The sequence below is a fragment of the Notamacropus eugenii genome, chromosome 3 (assembly GCF_028372415.1).
Source record: "Notamacropus eugenii isolate mMacEug1 chromosome 3, mMacEug1.pri_v2, whole genome shotgun sequence".
NCBI lineage: Eukaryota > Metazoa > Chordata > Mammalia > Diprotodontia > Macropodidae > Notamacropus > Notamacropus eugenii.
This window is the reverse complement of record NC_092874.1, coordinates 205,321,027-205,345,005: the sequence shown is the minus strand read 5'-3', so window position 1 is coordinate 205,345,005 and position 23,979 is coordinate 205,321,027. Positions and strand designations below refer to the sequence as shown.

Genomic DNA, 23,979 nt, shown 5'->3' with positions numbered 1-23,979 from the left:
GTTTGGTATTCCTATAATTAATCCCTTACAGCAGGGATTTTTAACCATTTTTGTATTGTGGATCCCTTTAGCAGTCTGGCAAAATTCTGCACTCTTCTCAGAATGTTTTTAAATATACAAAATAAAATACATAGGATCACAAAGGGAACCAATTATACTGAAACAGAGATATCAAAAATTTTTTAAAGAACAAATTTATGCACCCAAGGTTAAGAACCCCTGCCTTAGAACATTTCCAGATACCTACTTGGAGAAGATCCGGGAAACTGATTCTGAGTGGCAGTAAACAGTGTGGAAAAGCCATGAGAAAGAAAGGCAGAGAATGGCTCCCAGGAAGAATAGCCCAAAGACCACTTTCTCTTGTAATGGAGCCACAAATGAAATGTTTGGACGAAACATGTAGAAGATCCCCAGGCATAGGAAGAAAACACAACCTAGAGAAGAAAAATAAAAGGGGAAGGTGGAAGAATGAAAGGTCAAAGCTTCCAAAAAACAAAAAAAAGGGGGGGGAGAGGGGGAACACTATAGCAAAAATAGACCCACTAACTCACTGTTTGTAAAGTTATGAAATGGTCCAACTATTTTTGAAATTATTAGGGAATTATACAAATAGAATTTAAAAAAAAAACTTTATTACACATCAACAAAACACCCATTACAGTCAATCAATGTTCTTTGATTGGTACTTTGTTAAGCATATGGCACAAAACAATCTCTGGGAAATATACTTTTGAGGTTTACCTATGTTTGCTTTGTTAAAACAAAATTTATCTCCACAAAAAGGCACAATCAAACACATGATATCAGAATAGGATCTATAGCAGTACAAGACTTTTAGAGAGAGACCAATTCATTCATTTTGCAGATGAGGAAACATGAGATTTTTAAATGGACGTAAGTAATCTACTAAGGTAAATTACATATAAGGAATAAATAGCAGAACCAACATGCAAGCACAGATCTTCTTCCTCTGAACAGGGTTCTTTCCATTGTACTATCCTGATATATCCTACTTAATTACAGTATTTATTTAACTAGCTGACATGTTCTATATAATCAATTTTATTATGGAAATCCAAAATACCAAATATTTAATAATGCAAAAGGCAGTGAAGTATTTTCTTTAAACACAATTGAACAATGTAAAAATCTTAAAACTTTGCAGCTGTGTCTATTTAGTTTTCGTCTCTTCAACTTTCTACACTGTTGCTCTCACTGCAGTCATTACGTCAATCTCTAACTGCCTCTACCCCCTTCTAACCTACTATGAGATTAGAATTTAGATAACTAATTTTAAAAAAATTAACATTCATGGTTACTTTTAAATTGTAAGTTATAAATTCTCACCCTCCTTTCCCTCCCCTTCCTCACTGAGAAGGAAAGCAGCAGTTTGATAGATTCAGATAACTAAGTTATTTAAAATAAAACTGTGAGAGTTTAAGGATCCTTTCTTATGACCATAGATTTAGAGGGGAAGAGGACCTCAGAGGCTTATCTAGTCAAACCTCCTAATTTCATATAAGGAAACAGAAGCCCAGAGATAAATGTGCCTAGGTCACACTGGTTTTAATTTAAAGAATTGGGATTCAAAACCAGGTCTTTTGACTCCCAAATCCATGACTTTTTTGAATGCATCAAAGCCAGCAGAGTTTAAAATAAGCCTCTTCTGTAATACTCAAAATGTTTGAGAACAATATTAAGAATTAATATATTGATGAAAATTTTCCACATCTGCTTCTCTTTTCAGATTCCTTTTCTGTCTGAATGATGGAGAATTAGAGTAGGAAAGCAATGCTAATTGAGGATTTCTTTCATTTCCCTGTCAACAGAGAAACAGCTTTAACTCTATGTGTCCTGCTCTTTTTGAATACTACTTCCCAAAATGGCACAGGATCATAGATTTAGCATTGGGAGGGATCTTAAATATTATGTAGTACAATTTCCCTAATTTTGCAGATGAGGAAAAAACTGGGATCCTGATGTAAGTGACTTGCCCAAGGTCACAATCAGTAGTAAATCAGAGAACCCAGGTCCTCTGACTCCAAATTCAATACTCATTCCACAATGCTGAGCTAGGACTGGTAACATAAGAAACCAGCAAAGGCTCTTTCAGGTTTCCAAATAGTGTAGGATATCTTTTTAACTTCCTGAGACTTGATTTTTTTAAATAGTTAAAATAATCCAGAGATGAAGGCACATTTCTGGTGTTCAGATACAAGCTAGACACTACTCTCCCTTATCTGTATTGGTATATACCTTGAAGGATGACATACTTACTGGAAAACAAGATAAGAGATATCATTAGAAAAAATAATAAAAATTTTCTTCTTCAGTTAAATACATGGAAAAAAAACATGTTAATGATATAACTGACATTCACATAGTGGTTTAAAGTCTGTAAACATCTGCTCTTCTCACAACTTGAGGGGGTAGATAGGGAAGATTGATCCTCATACAGACACATGAAGACATCAAGCCTTGAGTCCTCAGAAGGCAGGCTTGCATTTGGTTCCACAGCCAATAACCAGATTAGTTTAGACTAACTGAAGTCTTCTGACTTCAAGGCTGAACAACACTAATTTCAACAAAGAAGAAACATTTCAATGTCACATTTTATCAGAGACTCTTTATTACCACATCCTGATGGAATGGAAAGAAGACCTGGGTCCCAAAGACAAATCTGCCCCATATGACTTCATATAAGTCACTTCACTCCCATATTTCAGCTTTGGAAAGCTACAAAATGAAAATGTCACTACTTGCATTACCTACCTCATGGGGTTGTTCTGGAAAAGAGCTGAAAACACTATATAAATCTCAGCAATTAACAAATGATTATGGTAGAAAATATTGCCAAATACTTCTCAAATATGTATGTGAGGATATAAAATATGCATCCAGTAATGTTAAGGCAGGGAAAGGAGAGAAAGAATAGTTGGTAGGTCAAGAGGGAACAGCTTTGCTTAACAAACATGCTAAGACAGAGCAGGCTCTGAGTCCTGAAAGAATCTGGTTAAGACAAGCTGTTCTCTCCATTTTCCCCTGAGTTCCCAGGTATACTTTTCTAGAAGCCACAGTTTCAGACCGAAAATTGCCCTTCGTAAACTATGAAGGCCTCAGTATCTTAGTATTTAACTATGTAAACATCATGACATGACATGTCATAACTGATAATGTTTGTTGAGTGATCCTGCTTTTTATCCCTTTAAAAAAAACCCATACTGGAGTTAGAACCCAACACTATGCTTAGATTGATTCTTTTATTCTAGTCTTTTACTAGACTTGCTGGCATGAATTTGGAGATGGAATGCTTACCAAAAAGTAACTAGAAAGGAGGTCAAGGCCAGCAATCATTTAAATTCATACAGCAAGCTCTCTATTTTTAAGTTCTCAAGAGATTTACAAACAGGTGTTCAGTTCAAGCTATAAGAATTATTTCACATTATCAGTGACCTACAATAATTTAACAAGATACAATTTAGTCAATTTAGAGGGGGTGAAACTACTAGATTTTTTTTTTTGACAAAACTTCCAACTAAAGTTGAAACTTAAATGCAGAAAACATTTCCAAGGATTTAAAAGCAATTCTTAAAAGTCATGTCTCCTATCATTACCGAAGAAATAAAATTTCCATTTTAGCTCTACTCAAAACATATTTCAATCAGTAAGCCAACAAGATGTTTATTAAAGTGTGCCTCATCTTCTTGTCTAGTAGCATCACAGTACAAAAACAGGAGAGCACATGTATGAAAGGTGCTGGAGAAGAGGGGCAGAGATTGGGAAATCTGAACTGAAGACAAAGGAGAGGAGAGAATGGGAGGATTTCCATATAAAACACAGAACACAAAAAGCAGATTACAACTGAAGCTGTGAATTATCATTTCATACAGCTTGCTTTTTAAAAATATAGATAATAAATTCTACCCTTAGTTTCAAAACTGCCCAAATTATCTGCACTACCATCTGACCTTCCTTCTGTACTCTTACATGCATTTTAAAAAAATGTTTCAATAGCACTTTTTTCTCTTCTCTGTTGCTAAAACCTCTTCTCCTCTACCCCCAAACCAAAAATGGAATAAAAAGAAAAAGAACACTTGTATCAAATAAGCAGTCAAACAAAACAAATACACAGAGGTCATATTCCAACCCCCCCCCCCAAGTATTCCCACCCCTGCAAAAAAAAGTCTCTTTCTATACCCCAAGTCCATTACTTCTCTCTCAAAAAGTAAGGAATATGCTCCATCACAGATCCCCTACGGACATTCCCTATGGATGGTCATTGAACTGATTTTTCAAATGGTTTTTAAATTTGTCAAAGCTGCTTTTCTTTACAATGTTGTTATCTTTGTTATGTTCTGCTTACTTTGATCAACTTCAGGATTCTCTAACAAAACGTTTATCATTTCTTAAGGAACAATAATATTCCATTATATTCATAAGCTACAAATTGTTCAGCCATTCCCCAATTGTCAAAGGGGCAATTCTGTTTATATGCTTTTTTAATTCCTCCTTCAGTATCAGTAAATTTGTTTAGCTAGACACTACTCTGCTCCTGAAATAATCCTTCCTTTTAGCTCTCCTCTACTATCTCTTCCTATTTCCCTGTTGAGTTTGATATATTTCTACACCAATAAAAATGTGAAAATGTATTTTTATCTCTCCTGTTTCTGTTTTGGACAATAAGGTGCACTGGATGCTCACTCCCTCCATATATACATATTCTACTTAGAGACCCCAAAGGAGAAATTTTAAGTTCCACTCCATTCTTTCTCCTTTCTACACTAATATAATCTTCCTCTTACTTTCCTTCCTATTTTCCCTCTTAAATGCCTCAAAACAGACTAAATTCAAACCAGATTATCAGTTTTTTTCTGTAACTACCTTAATTCTCCATGAAAGACAATACGGTTCTAAACTGATGTTTGTTTCTTCAGTCTCAGCCCATGGGTCAAATAAACTTACCTTTCTTCCCCAATTGATAAATGGTCAAAGGATATGAATAGGCAATTTTCAGAGGAAGAAATTAAAGCTATCTACAGTCATATGAAAAAATGCTTCAAATCATTATTGATTAGAGAGATGCAAATCAAAACAACTCTGGGGTACATCACATCTATCAGACTGGCTAACATGACCAAACAGGAAGATGACAAACACTGGAGATGTGGGAGGGTTGGAACACATTCATTTATTGGTGGAGCTGTGAGCTAATCCAATCATTCTGGAGAGCAATTTGGAACTACGCCCAAAGGGCTATAAAAATGGACATATCTTTTGACCCGGCAATATCACTTCTAGGACTGTATCCCAAAGAGATCCTAAAAATGGGGAAAGGTTCCACATGTACAAAAATATTTATAGCAGCTCTTTGCGGTGGCCAAGAACTAGAAAATGTTCAGCTGGGGAATGGCTGAACAAGTTGTGGTATATGAATGTAATGGAATACTATTGTGCTATAAGAAATGATGAACAACAGGAAGACTTCAGAGAGGCCTGGAAGGACTTATTCACATAACTGATGCTGAGTGAAAGGAGCAGAACCAGGAGAACACTGTACAAAGTAACAACAACAAGAGTGTGCAAGGCTTTTCTTCTGGGAGACTTAGCCCTTCACAGCAATGCAAAGACCTAAAACATTCCCAAAGGACTCGAGGCAAAATGCCATCCACATCCAGAGAAACAACTATGGAATTGGAATGCAGAATGAAGCAGAGTATTTTCTCTTATGTTTTGTTTTGTTTGGGCTTTTCCCCATGGTTTCTCCCATTCATTTTAACTCTTCTATGCAACATGACTAATGGGAAAATGCATTTAATAAGAATGTATGTGTAGAAACCATATAAAATCACATGCCATCTCAGGGAGAGAGGGGGATAAAATCTAAGACTTATGAAAGTGACTGCAGAAAACTGAAAACAAATTAATACTTAAAAAAATTTACCTTTCTAGGCTGCTCTGGACTGTTGTGACTGTATTTCTTCTTTTTAAAAAAGTTTATAAGGGGCAAGGAATGGGAGTAGGGTGCAGAGCCAAGATGGCAAAGTAACAGCACAGACTTTCTAGAGCCCCACCAAGCCCAGACAAATACCTGTAGAAAAAGATGACTCTAAACAAATTCTGGAGCTGCAGAACTCACAGAATGATGGAGTGAAGCAAATCTCCAGGCCAAGACAGCCTGGAAGGTCACCAGGAAATGTCTATCATGCTGTACTGGGAGCAGAGCCCAGCCCAGTGTGGGCTACACCAATACAGATGGGACCTGAGCAGGCCTTGGAGGAACAGAATCTCTCACACCTGTGGTGGTTTCCAGACTTCATAACCCCAAAATGCTGAGGGCAAATTGGAAGGTCAATAGAAAAAAGCCTGTGGGACCCATGTGAGAGAGTAGAGTGGTCCAGGCCCAGAGCAACAGAGGGGGAATGAGGCAGAGGAATCTGCAGCAGTCACAGTAGCAGCAGGGGCAGTGGCAGCCACTGTTTCCAGAGCTCTAGACCCACAAACTATGGGGTGATGGCTGACAGTACACCCCCCCAACCCCACTGGAAGCAGAGAACTACCTTGACAAAGAGCTCAAAAATGAAGTAAATGGCTGATAAAATAAGCAAAAGCTAGAAAAAGAATCAAGACTATAGAATCCTACTTTGGTGACAATGAAGACCAAAACATGAAAACAGAAGACAACAAAGTCAAAGTTTCTCCATCCAAAGCCTCCAAGAAAAAATATGAATTGGTCTCAGGCCATGTAAGAGCTCAAACGGGATTGTGAAAATCAAGTAAGAAAAGTAGAGCAAAAATTGGGAAGAAAACTGAGAATGATGTAAGAAAATCATGAAAATGAGTCAACTGCTTGCGAAAGGGACCCAAAAAAATGCTGAAGAAAATAACACTTAAAAAATCAAGAAACTGTAAAACAAAACCAAAAGAATGAAAAAACAGGCAATGAAATATCTCACTAGAAAAACAACTGACCTGGAAAATAGATCCAGGAGAGATAATTTTAAAATTATGGGACTACCTGAAAGCTATGATCAAAAAAAGGGCCTAGACATCATCTTTCAAGAAATTATCAAGGAAAACTGCCCTGATATTCTAGAATCAGAGGGTAAAATAAATATTAAAAGAATCCACTGATTGCCTCCTGAAAGAGATTCTAAAAGGAAAACTCCTAGGAATATTGTAGTCAAATTTCAGAGCTCCCAGGTCAAAGAGAAAATACTCCAAGCAGCCAGAAAGAAACAATTTGAGTACTGTGGAAATACAATCAGGATAACACATGATCTAGCAGCTTCTACATTAAGGGATCACAGGGCTTAGAATATGATATTCCAGAAGTCAAAACAGCTAAGATTAAAACCAAGAATCATCTACCCAGCAAAACTGAGTATATTTCAGGGGGAAAAAATGGTCATTCAATGAAACAGGAGACTTTTAAGCATTCTTGATGAAAAGACCAGAAGTGAATAGAAAATCTGACTTTCAAACACAAGAATCAAGAGAAGCATGAAAAGGTAAACAAGAAAGAGAAATCATAAGGGACTTTCTAAAGTTGAACTGTTTACATTCCCACATGGAAAGATAATATTTGTAACTCTGAAGACTTTTCTCCGTATTAGGGTAGTTGGAGGGATTATATACATATAAACAGAAGGCACAAGGTGAGTTGAATAGGAAGGGATGATATCTAAAAACAAATTAAGGGATGAGAGGAATATACTGGGAAGAGAAAGGGAGAAATAGAATGGGGCAAATTATCTCACATAAAAGAGGCAAGAAAAAGCTTTTTCAGTGGAGGGGAGGTGAGAGGGAAAAAGTGAACCTTATGTCATATTTGGTTTAAGGAGGGAATAACATGCACACTCAATTTGCTATGAAAATCTACCTTACACTACAGGAAATTAGGGGAGAAGGGGATAAGTGAGGTGTGGGGGGATGGAACAGAAGGGAAGGCAAACAGGAGGAGGAGGTAATTAGAAATCAGTAATTTTGAGGAGCGATGGGCCCAAAGGGAGAATAGAATAAATGGGGGGCAGGACAGGATGGAGGGAAATAGTTAAATCTTTCACAACATGACTTTTATGGAAGTCTTTTGCATAACTACACATGTATACCCTATATTCAGTTGGTTGCCTTCTCAGTGGGGAAGGGTAGCAAGGGAGGGAGAGAAGTTGGAACTCAAAAGCTTTAAAAATGAATGTTAAAAATTGTTTTTCCATGCAACTGGAAAATAAGATATACAGGTAATGGGGTACAGAAATCTATCTTTGCCCTACAAGAAAATAGAGGAGATGGGGATAAGCAAAGGGAGGGGTGTGATAGAAGAGAGGGCAGATTAGGGGAAGGGGTAATCAGAATGTCCGCTGTCTTGGGGTGGGAGGAGGGGAGAGAAGGGGAGAAAATTTGAAACCCCAAAATCTTGTGGAAATAAATGTTGAAAACTTAAAAAAAAAAAAATTAATTTAAAAACAGTTTATCAGCATAATTGACCATCTCAATAACAAAGTGAACAGAAATATGATGATTTCAATAGATGCAGAAAAAGCTTTGTGCCCATTTCTATTAAAAACACTACAGAGCATAAGAATAAATGGAGTTTTCCATAAAATGAGAGGAAATATCTATCTAAAACCATCAGCAAGTATTATATATAATCGGGGTGGCTAGAAGCATTCCCAATAAGATCAGGTGTGAAACAAAGATGTCCATTATGACCACTGTTATTTAATACTATATCAGAAATGTCAGCTTTAGCAATAGGAGAAGAAAAAACTGAACAAATTAAAATATGAAATGAGGAAAAAAAGCTACCACTCTTTGAAGATGATATATGGCATACTTAGAAAATCCTAGAGAATAAACCAAGATTAGAAGGAAATCAAAATGTTGAAAAATAATTTTTACAGCCAGTGTCTCTGATAAAGGCCTCATTTCTAAAATATATAGAGAACTGAGTCAAATTTATAAGAATACAAGTCATTTCCCAATTGATAAATGATCAAAGGATATGAACAGGCAGCTTTCAGATGAAGAAATTAAAGCAATCTATAGTCATATGAAAAAATGCTCTAAATCACTACTGATTAGAAGAAATGCAAATTAAAACAACTCCGAAGTACCACTGCGCAGCTATCAGATTGGCTAATACGACAAAAAAAGGAAAATGACAAATGTTGGAGAAAATGTAGGAAAACTGGAACACTTAATGCATTGTTGATGGGAGTTGTGAACTGATTCAACTATTATGGAGAGCAATTTGGAACTATGCCCAAAGTGTATGTATGCCCTTTGATCCAGCAATAGCACTACTAAGTCTGAATTCGAAAGATATCATAAAAATGGGAAAAGGACCCATATGTACAAAAATATTTATAGCAGCTCTTTTTGATGGTAAAGAACTGGAAACTGAGGGAGTGCTCATCAAGTGGGGAATGGCTGAACAAGTTATGGTATATGAATTTAATGGAATACTACTGTGCTATAAGAAATGAGGGGGCAAAACTAGGAGGACACTGTAAATAGTAACAGCAATACTGTTAGTAATACCAACTTTGAGAGACTTGGTTCTTTTCAGTAATATAATGATCTAATAAAGTGGAAGATACTATCCACATCCAGAGAAAGAACTATGGAGTTTGAACGTAGATCAAAGTATTACTATTTTCTCTTTGTTTGTTTTTTCCTTCTCATGTTTTCCTTTTTGTTCTCATTCTTCTTTCACAGCACGACTAATAATCTTTTGATATGACTGTTCACGTGTAGCCTATAAAAAACTGGTTGCCATCTTGGAGGGAGAAAAAAATTTGGAACTCAAAATCTTAGAAAATTGAATGTTGAAAACTATCTTTACATGTAATTGGAAAACAGAAAAGAAAAAAGAAAAAAACTTTATAATTTCATTTTTAAATAAGCTTATTTTTTTTTAAAAATCATGTTTTACCCACTATTCTTGTTGACTAATTAAAAAAGAACCCAAAACAAATTCTTCAGTAACTGCATAATCAAGTCCAGCAAAATAAACTTCCACATTAGTCATGTTTAAAAATATATCTTTCTGTATTTTATCACTTTTCTGTCAAAAGATGAATGGTATTTCATTTTCATTCTTCTGAGCTCATAATTTCAAAATTTGCTGTTCAGAGTCCTAAAATCTTTCAAATTTATTTTTCTATAAATTGCTATCATTGTATAATGCTCTCCTACATCTGCTCATTTTATTCAGCCTCTGTTCATGAAGATCTTCCCAGTTTCCTCTGAAATTGCCCATTTCATCATTTCCTATGGCATAATACTATTCCATTGCATTGATATGCCCACAATGTTTAGCCATTTCCCAACAGGTGGCCACCCCTATAATTTCCAATTTTTAGCTATCATTAAAAAAACTATTTTTGTATAGATTCTTTTTTTCTTTCTTTGAGGTATAGGTTTTGTGGCAGTATAGGTGGGTGAAAGGGTACACTGAATTTGATAATTTTCTGAGATTAGTTCCAAACTGCTTTACAGACAGATTCACAGTTCCACCAATTATTCTACCTTTTCCCCCACAGCTCCTCTTCCGTCATACTTGGCAGTCTGATAGGTGAGATGGGACCTCAAAGTTGGTTTAATTTGCATTTTTCTAGTTATTAGCAATTTAGATCATTTATTAATATAATTTACCATTTATCTCTTGGGAAACACTACTAGTCACATATTTGAATGATTTCTGTGTTTATGTATATGTATATATGTATACCATATCGATGTATGTCTTAGAAATGACAACTTGAAAATGTAAAACTTGTTCAAAGATTTTTTACCCTTCTACATTTTACCATATTAGACTTATTTGTACAAAAACTTATGCAATTTTATATAATCAAAATTGTTCCTCTAATTTGTGTATCATCTGTATCATTTGTTTAGTCATGAACTTTTCCCCCATCCATACATCCAAAAGATAGTTTCTTCCTTGCTCCTCTAATTTATCAATTAGATAAATTTACCTAATTTATAAAATAAACTTTTATATTTAGGTCTCATATCCATTTGGGTCTTATTTTGGTTTTTGGTAAAAAGTGCTGGTTTAAACCTAATTCTGATGGGCTGCTGTCCAATATTCCTAACAACTTTTATCCAATAGAGTCTTCCTCCAATAAACATGGTTTTAGGGTTTACTGAATACTATGCTTGCTGTCTGTTTGCTTCTGTATGTTGTACACATAATCTGTTGCACTGACTTTTTTTTTTAGTCAGTAATAAACTGTTTTAATAACTACAGCTTTGTAATACTAATAGACCCACTTCCTTCCCAATTTTTTTCATTATTATTTGAGATCCTTGACCTTTTGTCCTCCATAAGAATTTTATTATTTTTTTCTAGACCTATGTTTTTTGTGGACATGACTGGTATTAGAACTGAACATTGTAATTTAATTATATGGCTCATATATGGCTCAAAATACCCATGAGCAATTAATGTTTCTCTATTTAGGTCTATATTTCTACAACAACAACAAGCATTATGAGCTTATGATGTATCAAGCACTATGCTAAAAACTGGGAATACAAATATAAGCAAAAAGAAAGACAACTCCTGCTCTCGATGAGCTTACACATCAAATAATATTTGTAAAGCACTTACTACAGCACCTGACACCCAGTACATACTGTTTGTAAAGCATTCAACACAGAGCCCGACATACAGTAGGCACTATATAAATGCTATTATTATTATTAGAACATTCCATTAGGGAAGACAATACATAAAAAGTTGCAACATAAGAGGAAGGAGAGGCTATAAAAGGTACTGATGCAAGGGCATGATAACAAAATTCAAAAAGTAAAAAATGGCTGTCTTGGGTCTTTGTACCAGGAAGAACTCACCAATGGGGAAAGCTGCTGCAGGGGAGGAAAAAGAGTATTATATTCTCGTACTCGTAAAACAAAGTTTCTAATGAGTTTTGGCCTTTTCATCAGAAATGCCTTAAAATTTTCTATTTCATTAAAGATCCTTTTTTTCTCTAGTACAATTATATATATTATATAACTTACCCTTCTCAGGATAAGTTAATTCTTATTTTCCAAGATTTCCTCTTGTTTACCACAGAAACTGCTGGGTCTTATGTGATCCCTGACAACTCCTTTCTGGACCCTTGTAGTAGTTCTTCTTTAATGTTAGCATTCTGGATTTTGCCTATGACATTACTAAAACTTTTCCTTTCAAGGTTTCTTTCAGGTGATCAATGGATTCTTTTTATTTTTACTTTTCCCTCTGGTTCTAACAAATATGGGCAATTCACATGATTTCTTGAAATACACTGTAAAAAGTTAAACCATGGTTTTCAGCAAGAAGGTCTTCTTATGTTTATTCATCTTTCCATCTCACCCAGGGATCTTTAAGGTTCAGAATGTCAGGTCTTCAGGATCCTCTAGGATATTTCAAGACAGAGGTAAGGACTTTTAAGTTCTTAAGCTATCACAACTGAACAATGCTACTCTATACTAGCCATTGATGAATTCCTACCTAGGGCCTTCTCTGAGGATTCTTCTGCTTTTGCTGTGTAAGAACATGGACCTTACAGATGTCTCTGGTATATGAGTGCACTGGTAATTGGAAACTGTATGGATAGGAACTCTCTCCACCAATACAGATCAGTAGCTCATCTGCAGTACAACTTCAAGAAGTTTATATGGCTTGTCCATAGTCAGGTTGTTAGCATGTGTCAGAAGCTGGACTTTTAAAAATCAGGTCTCCTTGACTGACACACTATCTAAAATATCATATACACTTCCTCTCACAGAGACTGTACTCTGGGAAAATCAGACAGTAAAATAGTTTATCAAAAGGCCTTTCCACACATAGTTGACTCTTTAAAGAGATAATAGACTAAAAGTACGTAGTTAAACATGTACTTGCCAATATGGCTCCTTTATTTAGCTTAACTATATGTATTTGTTACAAGTGTGTGTTGGACGTGAGGTGGGGAAGTGTTCAAGTGTAGTACAGAGATGCAGAAAACAGCACTAATAAAACATTACATATATGGAAGAGTAAACAAAACTTAAGAAGGCAACACAAGCACCAATTCTGTTGCTACCTTGTCATATATAATATAAACTTGAATTATTGAAACTCTGAATTCTTTATGATATTTTATGCATTTTTCCTTCTATTTTTGGGTCATCCCTGCTAATATATGTGCTTATGTGCTGGGCTTTCACTGAGTCTTTTTTTCCCTCTCTTGATATTGTTGGTATTTCAGCTTTTACTGTATTCCCATGTCACTTTCATGCCCCTCCCCATGCTGGGTTTCACAGCTTCCTCACAGTTGGATATATAGGATATATAAAGAGTGGCACCCTAAGTCTTGCCTGAGCAATCTCTAGGGAGAGACAGGACTAGTCCCAGGTGCGATGCAGTGCCCTTTTCCTTCAGGCTCAATGCTGCCCACACAATGGCAGCCCTCTGGATTCCTCACACCTCTGGCCTCCTTTTCTTTAAATAGCTACTTCTTAATGGATGAGCAGAAGCCAGGAGTGGGGCAACCACTATAGTTACAGTGAATACCTATGTTAGGGCCAAGGCTCAATTAAAAGTCAATGTTTTCAACCAGTCTAATTCCTGTATCTCTTTACTCTTTTCCTTCTTGTTACTGGAAATTTAGTGTGTTCAATTGTTAATAAGAATGAGGAAGTTTGATCAGAGGCACAGTACAGTGGGCCTGGCCTATATCCTAGGTTCAGCCCTCCATGAGCCTCATAACTTACTTATATTCCTGCCACAGACATACAGAAGCTAGTAAGGAAGGGGCACTGAATGAGTATTAAAGTTCTCTGGTACTAATTCAAAAACCACTGTATGTAACAGAAGTTCCCAGATACATATATAATATTTTTGTCCTCGTTTGTGTACTAAAATGTTTGTTTGCACAAGATTAAATTTATAATAAGGAAATTTAAAGAGTCTCTTTTTTCTTTAGACTGCTCCCTTATTCTTAAATACACAAAAATAAAAAAGCATCAAGCATATTATTACAGTTCAACACAAATACCTAAAAGATGTGTCCAGATGTTGCCCGTCTCTGTGTGTATTCTGAAGATACTCTTGAAACAGGCCCGGAAAGAAGGCATAGGAGGCCTGTGCCCATGTAAAAGGAAATCGTTGTCTTTTAGCCAGTCAGGCAATACATCATGAGGAATAACCCTCCATCGGCCTTCCCACACCTGTAAGGAAAATACTTGTTAAACAGACTGTAGGTTCATCTATCAATTAGGAAATGTTAGTTCTAGCAATAAGACTCATTAAAGGAAACCTAATACATTTAATGCCTACTATGTGCCAGACACTATGCTAAAGCACTTTACAAATATCTCATTTGATCCTCACAACAACCCTAGGAGGTAGGTGATGAGGAAACTGAGGCAAATGGAGGGTAAATGACTTGGTCAGATCTGACCTCAGGTTTTCCTCCACACTTACAGCTCTATCCACTAGCTCCACCTCTCTGCCTCTAAAATGAATTCTGAATATTCAAATATTCAAGGAATATTTTCTTAGGAAAGAGTAATCAAACTCCAATTAATATGGCTTAAGGCACATAATGTATTCTTGCTTGAAGAGAAGAAAATATACAGTACCAGACTGCAACACTTCTTTAAAAGAACTTTTATCAAAACATACCACAGTTGATTTTAATGATCAAATCACATCCAGGTGTGAGATAAGCTCTCCCCTCAGAGAGGGAAGGAGAGGAATCCGAGATACTCTAGTTCAACAATTGAAACCTCAGCACTCAAGCTAAAAATGGACAGTGAACTGCTTTTCTTCATCACACAGGTCACTGGCCTATATGCCTCCCACACTAGCAAAAGCAGCCTCAAAGAGCACTATTGTCAGTTAGTGGTCAGCACTCAAACATGTTACATAATGGAAAAATTTATTTACAAGTCAAAACAACTTTGACCCAACCTTTAATAAAGGTGCTAGAGGCAAATGCATATATTGTATTCTGAAATGGTCTGGTAAATTTCCCCAATCTATAATAGCCAAAAATTACCACGGAGGTAAATAAATATGTAAGTTGAAGTAGTTATTAGTTCTTGATTTAATATATCAAAAATCACAGAGATAGCAAGAAACTTCAATCTTACCTTACACACAAATTCCTCCATTCTTTCCATGGCATGGTGAGCTTGTAAGAGGGGAGACATGCCCATAAACCCCTCATCTTCCTGAGATGGTCCATTATTACACTCGTGCTCCTCAGACTTCTGCAAAGCAATCAGAAAAACACCCAATGTGATTTATTCAGTCAGTAACAAAGACTGGAAACAAAATCATCACAGAAAAATCAATGTATTATTCTTATGGGTTAGTAACAGTTTTTTACTATGCTCAAAACAAGGGTTACTGACAAGTCCTAACCCAACAGAAAAATGAAGCAAATTTATAATAAGTTTGTAGCTTATTAGAATCTTGGTACTAGAAGATAAGGGAAGAAAAAAAACAGGCCTTCTTAAGTAAAAGAATGTACAGTTTGCCATAATATAAGTAAATACCCTAATTCCTAGAGTGTATATTAAGGAACAACAGTATTGGGAGTATACAAAATCCACAGCAGAGAAATAACTCTCCACTGTGAATCTAAAACACAAGGAATTTATAGAAAGCACATAAATTTCTTTCAGTAGCTCCTCATCAAACTCAGGATGTTCCTGTAAAGATATAAGTAAGGGTTAAGTAACAAAGCATGGTGTCAGAGAGTGGGATTCTATAATTCCTTATTTCTTTCCAAGAACATGTTTATGTACTTGGATGGACCCTCAATGGATTGTTCTGCTAATATTCTGTTAATGTTATCAATGAACCTAGATCATGGTAAACTTATGAAGAGAGAAATAATTTGATGACAATTCTGAAAAACTGCTGTACTGAATAACGTCTGGAAAACAGTTTTATTACGCATGAATAATTTTTAGGTAACTGTGTGAAAAAGAGTGCTCTTGCCGATTTCTCTTTGTAGTCTCTCACAAACTACCTATATGCTTATACTCTGAATGTTCCTACCTTCCTCTTTTCAATAAATTCTCTTATTTCAAAGACTGTCTCTACACCATTTATTTCAAGCAATCAATCAACAGACATTTATTAAATGCCTACTATGTGTCAGTCAGTGCTAAACACTGGGCATACAAAAATGTACAAAAGACAGTTCCTTCCCTCAAGGAGCTCACAATCTAATATGAGGGAAAGTGTTTCAAAACAAATATGTACAAACAAGCTATATACAGCAAATATGTAACAGAGAGAAAGTAATGGAAGTAAGAGGGATTAGGAAAGGGTTCCTGTTGAAGATAGAATTTCAGTTGGGACCTGAAGGAAACCAAGAAGCAGAGATAAGGAAAGAGGGCATTCCAAGAGAGAAAATGTCCAGAGTTGAGAGATAGAGTGACTAGTTCTTGGAACTCTAAAGAGACCAGTATCACTGGATCAAACACTACATGGCAGAGAGCAAGGTATAAAAAGATTGGAAAGGTGGTGAGAGTGGTACAAAGTTATGAAGGGTCTTATTTTTTGTTTTGTTAATGTTTAAAAATAATTTTATTTATTTCATTAAATATTTCCTATTACATTTTTAAACATTCATTTTTTTAAAAAAAATTTTGACTTCCAAATTCTCTCCCTCCTTTGTGCCCACCCTATCCCTTAAGAAGGTAAGCTACAATACTAATTATACATGCAAGGTCATGAGAAACATTTCCACATTAGACGTGTTGCGAACAAGAAAGAAGAGAAGGAGAGGAGAGGAGGGAGGAAGTGAAAAAAATTATGCTTCACTCAAAATTCATTAGTTCTTTATCTAGAGAGGGATAGCATTTTTCATTATGGGTCTTTTGGAATTTTCCTGAATTATTGTTTTGATCAGAGTAGCAAAGTCTTTCACAGTTGTTCCTTGTACAATATTGCTGCTTCTGTGTACAAAGTTCTCCTGGTTCTGCTCAGTTCACTTTGCATCTGTTCATGTGTCTTCTTACGTTTTTCTGAAACAGTCCTGCTTGTCATTTCTTATAGTACAATGGTATTTCATCACAATCATATACCATAACTTGTTCATACATTCCCCAATTAATGGGCATTCCCTCAATTTCTAATTTTTTATCACAACAAAAAGAGCTCCCATAAATATTTTTGTTCAAGTCCTTTTTCTTTTCTTTGATCTCTTTGGAATAAAGACCTAGTTGCGGTATTGTTGGGTCAAAGGGTATGCACAGTTTTACAGCTCTTTAAAAGCATAGTTCCAAATTGTTCTCCAGATGGATGGATCAGTTCACAACTCCACCAATAATGTACTGGTGTCCCTAATTTTTCCACATCTCCTACAACATTTGTCACTTTCCTTTTTTGTCTGTCATGCTAGCCAATCTGATAGGTGCTGTCTCAAGGCTATTTTAATTAGCATTTCTCTAATAGTGATAAGGAGCATTTTTGATGTGACTACTGATAACTTTGATTTCTTCTGAAAGCTGCATTTTTTTACCTTTTATCAACTGCTGGGTCAAATGAAATATACACTTCAAGTATAGTTTTATGAAGGGCTTTGAAGGCTAAACCAAAGATTTTTGTATTTGATCCTGGAGTTGATAGGGAGCCACTGGAATTTATGAAGGGAATGTGTAACAGAGATACTTCAGGAAATCACTTCGGCAGCTGAATGGAAAACAGATTCGAGTTCCCCAGGGGTGGGGAATCTGCAGCCTTGAGGTTACATGTGGCCTTCTGTTCCTTGGGTGCAGTTGTTTGACAGGGTCCAGGTTTTACAGAACAAATCCTTTTATTAAGGAGATTGATTCTGTGGAGTTTAGATTCAATTAAAGGGCTGCACTTGACAATGTAGAGGGTCACACGTGGCCTAGAGGCCACAGGTTCGCCACCTGTGAATAGTCCAGGTGTGAGGTGATGAGAGACTGCAACAGAGAGATGGCAGTGTCAGGAGAGAGAGGGGCACATTTGAGAGATGGTTGCAAAGGAGAAACTAACAGCCCTTGTCAACAGGGGTGTGACATAGTGAGGAGTCAAGAATACCTCCTAGGTTGAAAGGCTAGAAGGATAGCAGCCCTCAACAGTGATAAGGATATTTAGAAAGAAGGAGGTTTTAGGGAGAAAAGCAATGAGTTCAATTTTGGACATGTAGAGTTTAAGAAGTCTACTGGACAGATATCTTTAAGACAGCTAGAAAGACTAGAGGTCAGTAAAGATATCTGGGCTGGATAGGTAGATTTGAGGACTGTCAGCATAGAGAAGAAAAAAGTTCATTAAATCCATGGGAGCTGATGAAATCACCAAGTGAAGCAGTTATTATCAAGAATGAGTTCATGCAGAATGAAGTGAGCAGGACCAGAAGAACAACTTAACAGAACTATATTGTATTGTAAAAAAATAAAAAATAAAAAACCAACCTATGGAAGCCTTGAGAAATTTGATCCCTGCAATGGCCAGTCATGAGTTAAGAACTGTTAATGAAGCATGTAGAAGTCTTCAAACTTTCTGGGTAGAAACAAGGCAAAGAAGAAAGCATGTACTACCAGACAAGAGTCTAAAACTAGCAAGAACTGAGTCCTGAACTTTTGGAGTAATAGGGGGACAGGACCAGTAGACACTGCACTGGCACAGTGTACAGGGATACAGAGGCAGGGAGTACAAGCTCAGCCTAGGCTTTTTAAAGAATCCAACATTCCAATAGTCCACAACAAAGCCCCAGTTGGAGGAAAATCCAAAACAGTACCTTAAATTGTAGCAAGAAAAGGGGCTGCAACAGTTGGCAACCTAGGGCAGCTAGGTGATGAAGAGGATAAAGTACTAGGTCTGGAGTCGGGGAGACTCTTCTTCCTGAAACAGATACTCACTAGCTGTGTGAGCCTGGACATGTCACTTAATCCTGTTTGCCTCAATTTCCTCATCTGTAAAATGAGCTGGAGAGGGAAATGGCAAACTCCTTCAGTATCTTTGCCAAGAAAAGTCCAAATGGGGTCATGAAAAGTCAGACACAACTGAAATGACGAAACCAAAAATAAATAAATCTGGGAGCCACTCCATAAGAGATTTGAAACCCATGGACTACCCATGGACTACATCACTCAGTATCCCTGACGATTTAATTACTGTCTCTATGCTGATAATTCTCAAACCTACTTATCTGGCCTAAACTGCTGACCTGCAGTCTCAGGTCCTTTGCTCCTACACATGTGATACTGAATGAAAATAGAAAAAAATCATGCAACCAATCTAACTAATCACTACACATTTATATTACACAACCTCAAGTGGGCCCTCACTGCTGCTAGGCAATTATGTGATAGCTCTCTTATCAACTTATCACTCTGTAAGGTGGCTCTTCCAAACCTTGTCATCCTTCAAACCTCCCACAATTCGCCTCTTCCACTACTCTCTCAGTTTAGAACCTTGCCTCATCTCATGTTTTACAGAAAACACTTGAGATCATTCATCATGAGCTCCCTCTTCTTTCCTTTTCATTTTCTATCACTCAGGTACCTTTTGCCACTACCTGCTCCTTCACCCCATCTGACATAAAGAAGTGGCCTTACTCCTTTAACAAGGTTATTCCCTCAACCTGCACAAGCGATTCTATTCTCTCTCATCTCCCTCAACAGATTGTTCTCTCTGTGGTCCCCATTCTCTCACTTATTTTCAGTTTCTCCCTGTCTACTGGATCCTTTCCTACTGCCTATAAACATATCCATGTCTCCTCTATCCTGAAAAAAATTTTTCACTTGATCTTTCTGTTCCCACTATCATCCTGTATCTCTTCTTTATGCAGCTAAAGTCCTTAGGAAGCCATCTACAATAGGTGTCACCACGTCCTCTCTTCTTATCCCCAACAATCTGGCTTCTCATCCTTCCACCAAAAGCCTCTCTCCAAGATCTCTCAATTGCCTTTTCTTACTCCTTATTCTTCTCCAATTCACCTCTGACCCTACTGATGACCCTCTTCTCTTGATGCTCTCTTCTTTTTAGGTCTTCAGAACATTACTCTCTCTTGGTTCTCCTACTACCTATCAAAATTACTCTGCCTCTTTTGCAGGATCCTCATCCAGGTCACACCATCTAACCTTAGGTGTCCCACAGGATTCTGTCCTGGATCCTCTTCTCTTCTCCATCTATACTACTTGGTGATCTTCCCCTGGATCTATCTCTCACTCCCCCACCTCATAACCAATTTGTTGACAAAACCAATAGATTTCACTTGTGTAACACTTCTCAAATATGTCCCCTTCTCTCCTCTGATACTACCACTACCCTGGTGCGGACACTCATCAGCTCTGGATTACACAACTGCAATAGCCTGCCTCAAGTCTCTACTCATTTCAATCCATCTTCTACTCAGTTGCCAAAGTGATTTTCCTAAAGCTCACATCTGACCACATCACTTCATTCCTTAATAAACTACAGTGCCTCTCTATTACTTTCAGGATCAAATACAAAATCTGTTTATGAAGGCCCTTTATAATCTAGCCTCCCCACCACCATGCTCCACCCCACCTTTACAGAGTAAATATTTACACCTCAGAAATGAGCAAATCAGGGATTATTTTATTGGTTTGTCAACTGTCTACTTTAGACTTCAGAAAGTGATGGAGAAAATGTTAACAATGCAGATTAAACTTAAAAGTGTATTGTTGTTCAGTCATCGACTCTTCATGACCTCATTTGTGGTTTCCTTGGCAAAGATACTTAAATGGTTTGCCATTTCCTTCTCCAGCTCTTTTTATAGATGAGGAAACTGAGGCAAAAAGGTTAAGTGACTTACCCAGGGTCACACGGTTAGTAAGTTTCTGAGGCCAAGATTTAAACTCAGGAAGATGAATTTTCCTGGAGCCAGGCCCAGTATTCTATCCACCGTCTCAACCTAGCTGCCCTAAAAGAATAAATAACATACATTGAGGAGGGAGGTGGGGGGGGGAGAGAAGAGAGCTAGTTGTTAAAACATTTCCCACACACAGCTACCTGTATCCCACTGAAATCAGAGCCATTACACAAGAATATGACAGCAGATGTAAAGAAATGACTTGGTAACTCCCATCAATGGTTTGTATGTGGGGTTTTTTTTAAGAAGGCAAAGAAAAGTCCCAGATTTTTCTTATGACTGGACCTAAAAGAAGGGTGATGTCCTCCACTGAGGAAGCAAGTGAGTTGGCAACCCTTCATCAGCACGGAGCTAGGATGGATGAAGAAATTCAAGTAACAACCTGATGAATCAGTGGAACAGTGACTGCAGAGGGTGTGGTCTAATGGAACCAATGTAGAGAGTATCTCCCCAGTAGAATTCCAAAGGCTTCCAGAAATCTCAGGAGTAGATGACCTACAGGCATCTCAAACTCACCAAGTTCAAAATCTAATTCATTACTTTCACTCCCCCCAAATGAAATCACTAACTTTTCCCAACTTTCCAATTACTGTTGAACATATCACCAATCCTCCCAGTTACCCAGACTCAAAAGTCACAGTGTCATCTTTAGTAATTCTTGTACACTTCCCTTTTTTCCATTCACACAGTTCTCACATCTCTCCTGGATAATATCCTCCCCAATCCAATCCAAATTCAATGCAGCTGCCAGGGTGTGCTATTACCACCTCCTCCCCCAATAAACTCCAATGGTTCCCTACCACCTCAAGAATTAAATGCAAAATCCTATTTAGCATTTAAAGCCCTTGGCAATTTGGTCCCTTCCAATCTTTCTAATCTTTTTAAATTTTGCCTTTTTCTACAAACTCTACGAACCAGTTACACTGGTTTATTCACTATCCCTGACACGCCAACATTCGTCTCCTGTCTTTTTATCTTTATAGTAGTTGTCTCCATGACCTGGAATGCTCTTCCTCCATCTCAGCTTCCTGGGATCCAAGATTCAACTCAAATACTTTCTGAAGGAGGCCTTAAGTGGTTCCCCTCCCCCAATATTACCTATTCTTTACACAGTATATAACTTGTACATACACAGTTATTTTGCATGTTGTCTCTCTCTTTAGAATGTGAGCTCCTTGAGGTCTATGACTATGCTTTTGCCTGTTTATACATAAAGAGCTTAACAGTGTCTTACTTATATTATAGTAAATGCTTATTGAACCGCTGCTGACTAAAGGACCCAGAAACTGGACTACATTATACCAATTAATATCCTTGACACGGTCACAAGTTTCTTCACAGTGCCTCCTCCATAGAGCTACCAAAGTGATTTTCTTTAACTGTAGATCTGACCATGTCACCTTCCTACTCAATAAACTCTAGCTGCCTCTATGATCAAATATAAAGGCCTCTGTTTGGTATTTAAAGCCCTTTACACAACCTTTTTCCAGTCTCTAAACATATCATTCCCCTCCATATATTCCCAGTCACATTGGTCTACTTATTACTGTTTCTCATAAACAACACCTCATCTCTTACCTCCACACCTTTGCAGTCTGTCCCCCAATTCTAGAATGCCTTCCTTCCTCACCACCTCACCTTAAAATCCCTTCCTCCCTTTGAGACTCAACTCCCTTCGAGATTCAACTCCCTTCTTCAAGGCCCTTCCTTCCCCTTTCTCTTCTCTACTGCCCTATCTGCCCTGAAATACCTTCCTCTCTAAGGATGCTTTATATCTATATATGAATCATTCAGAAGTGTGTGTGTGTGTGTGTGTGTGTGTGTGTGTGTGTGTGTATTCATGTCACTTTGTCAGAGAACAAATTAAATAGCTAGGCCTTAAATAGGCCTTCTCTTTTAAAAACAGGAATAATGTTAGGAGGGTTAAGGGATTTATCAAGTCCTAGTATAAATCTGCTTAATTATCTTTTCTCTTAGGATCCTGAAATCTGGCCTAAGGGAATGACAATTATAAATGGAAGGGACATGGGACAAGGGAGATCTGACTTGTTCTACTCTGGGTCGCTCAATCCTAAAACACAGGAATGCTACAATGGAACACTGGGGACAATATGAAGACACTGAGGCAGAGATCAAGAGTAACAGTATGAAGACCAAAAATGTGAATGAGGCACAATCTTTGCGATTATTTCTTTATCTGTAATACAAGGGAATGGGAAAAAGGAGCTTGCATTTGATCAGTTGTGTCAAACTCAAATAGAAACAACCATTCCATAAGGATCCCTGTGGCTACCTATTGACTCAGTTTTAAAATGTAATGTCATCTGTGTTTTACAGTATTTTTATTTATTTTGTTAAACATCTCCCAATTACATTTTAATCTGATTTCTCCTCAATTGGGAGTGATGCCTCCCACATGCCCTGCCACCTTTTGGACGCATCTGTATTAGATGATTTCTAAGGACACTTCTAGCTGGAAAAATTTTGTCTACATAAAAAGACAGAGGCTGAAGGATAAACAGAGAGGTTGAAAGACGCTGAAGACAATTTTACTTGAGGTCAAAAAAAACCCTGTTTTCTTTATATTTTCTTGTTCCTAAGAATCTAGAAACCAAGGGTTTCCAATTGGTTTTGAAACCAATTTAGCTATATTATAGATTCAATGGACTTTTGTAGAATGACCTGAGAATCTAACCATTTCCAGCAACACTATTTTTATAAGAAAATATGTTGCTGGGGCAGGGCAAAGGTGGCGGAGTAAAAGCAAGGGACCTGCTTGAGCTCTCCCTCAAATCCCTCCAAATAACCTGTAAAAAATGACTCTAAACAAATTCTAGAGCAGCAGAACCCACAGAATGACAGAATGAAACAAATGTCTAGCCCAAGACAAACTGGAAGGTCGACAGGAAAGGACTATTGCACCAGTTTGAGAGAAGAGCACAGTCCAGCATGAGTCATACCAGCACAGATGGGGCTGGAGCAGGCCTCAAGGGACTGAATCACTGGCAGCTGAGGCAATTTTCAGACTTCTCAATCCACAAATGCAAAAGATACTTAGAAGGTCAGTAGGAAAAGTCTGTCAGACCTGGGTGAGAGACAAGCAAGGTCCAGCCCCAGA

The 23,979-nt window shown here is 37.2% G+C and overlaps 1 protein-coding gene across 6 annotated transcripts in view; it reads right to left on the bottom strand.

Moving 5' to 3' along the window:
• Positions 1-23,979, bottom strand: part of ADIPOR2 (adiponectin receptor 2) — an 80,667-nt gene that overhangs the window by 9,130 nt on the left and 47,558 nt on the right. For all 6 annotated transcript variants that reach the window (XM_072654131.1, XM_072654132.1, XM_072654134.1 and 3 more), the window contains exons 3-5: positions 15,130-15,249; positions 14,031-14,202; positions 248-434 (exon numbers count right to left, since the gene is read on the bottom strand). In XM_072654131.1, the coding sequence (XP_072510232.1) occupies positions 248-434; positions 14,031-14,202; positions 15,130-15,249 (479 nt within the window). The remainder of the gene's footprint in view (positions 1-247; positions 435-14,030; positions 14,203-15,129; positions 15,250-23,979) is intronic.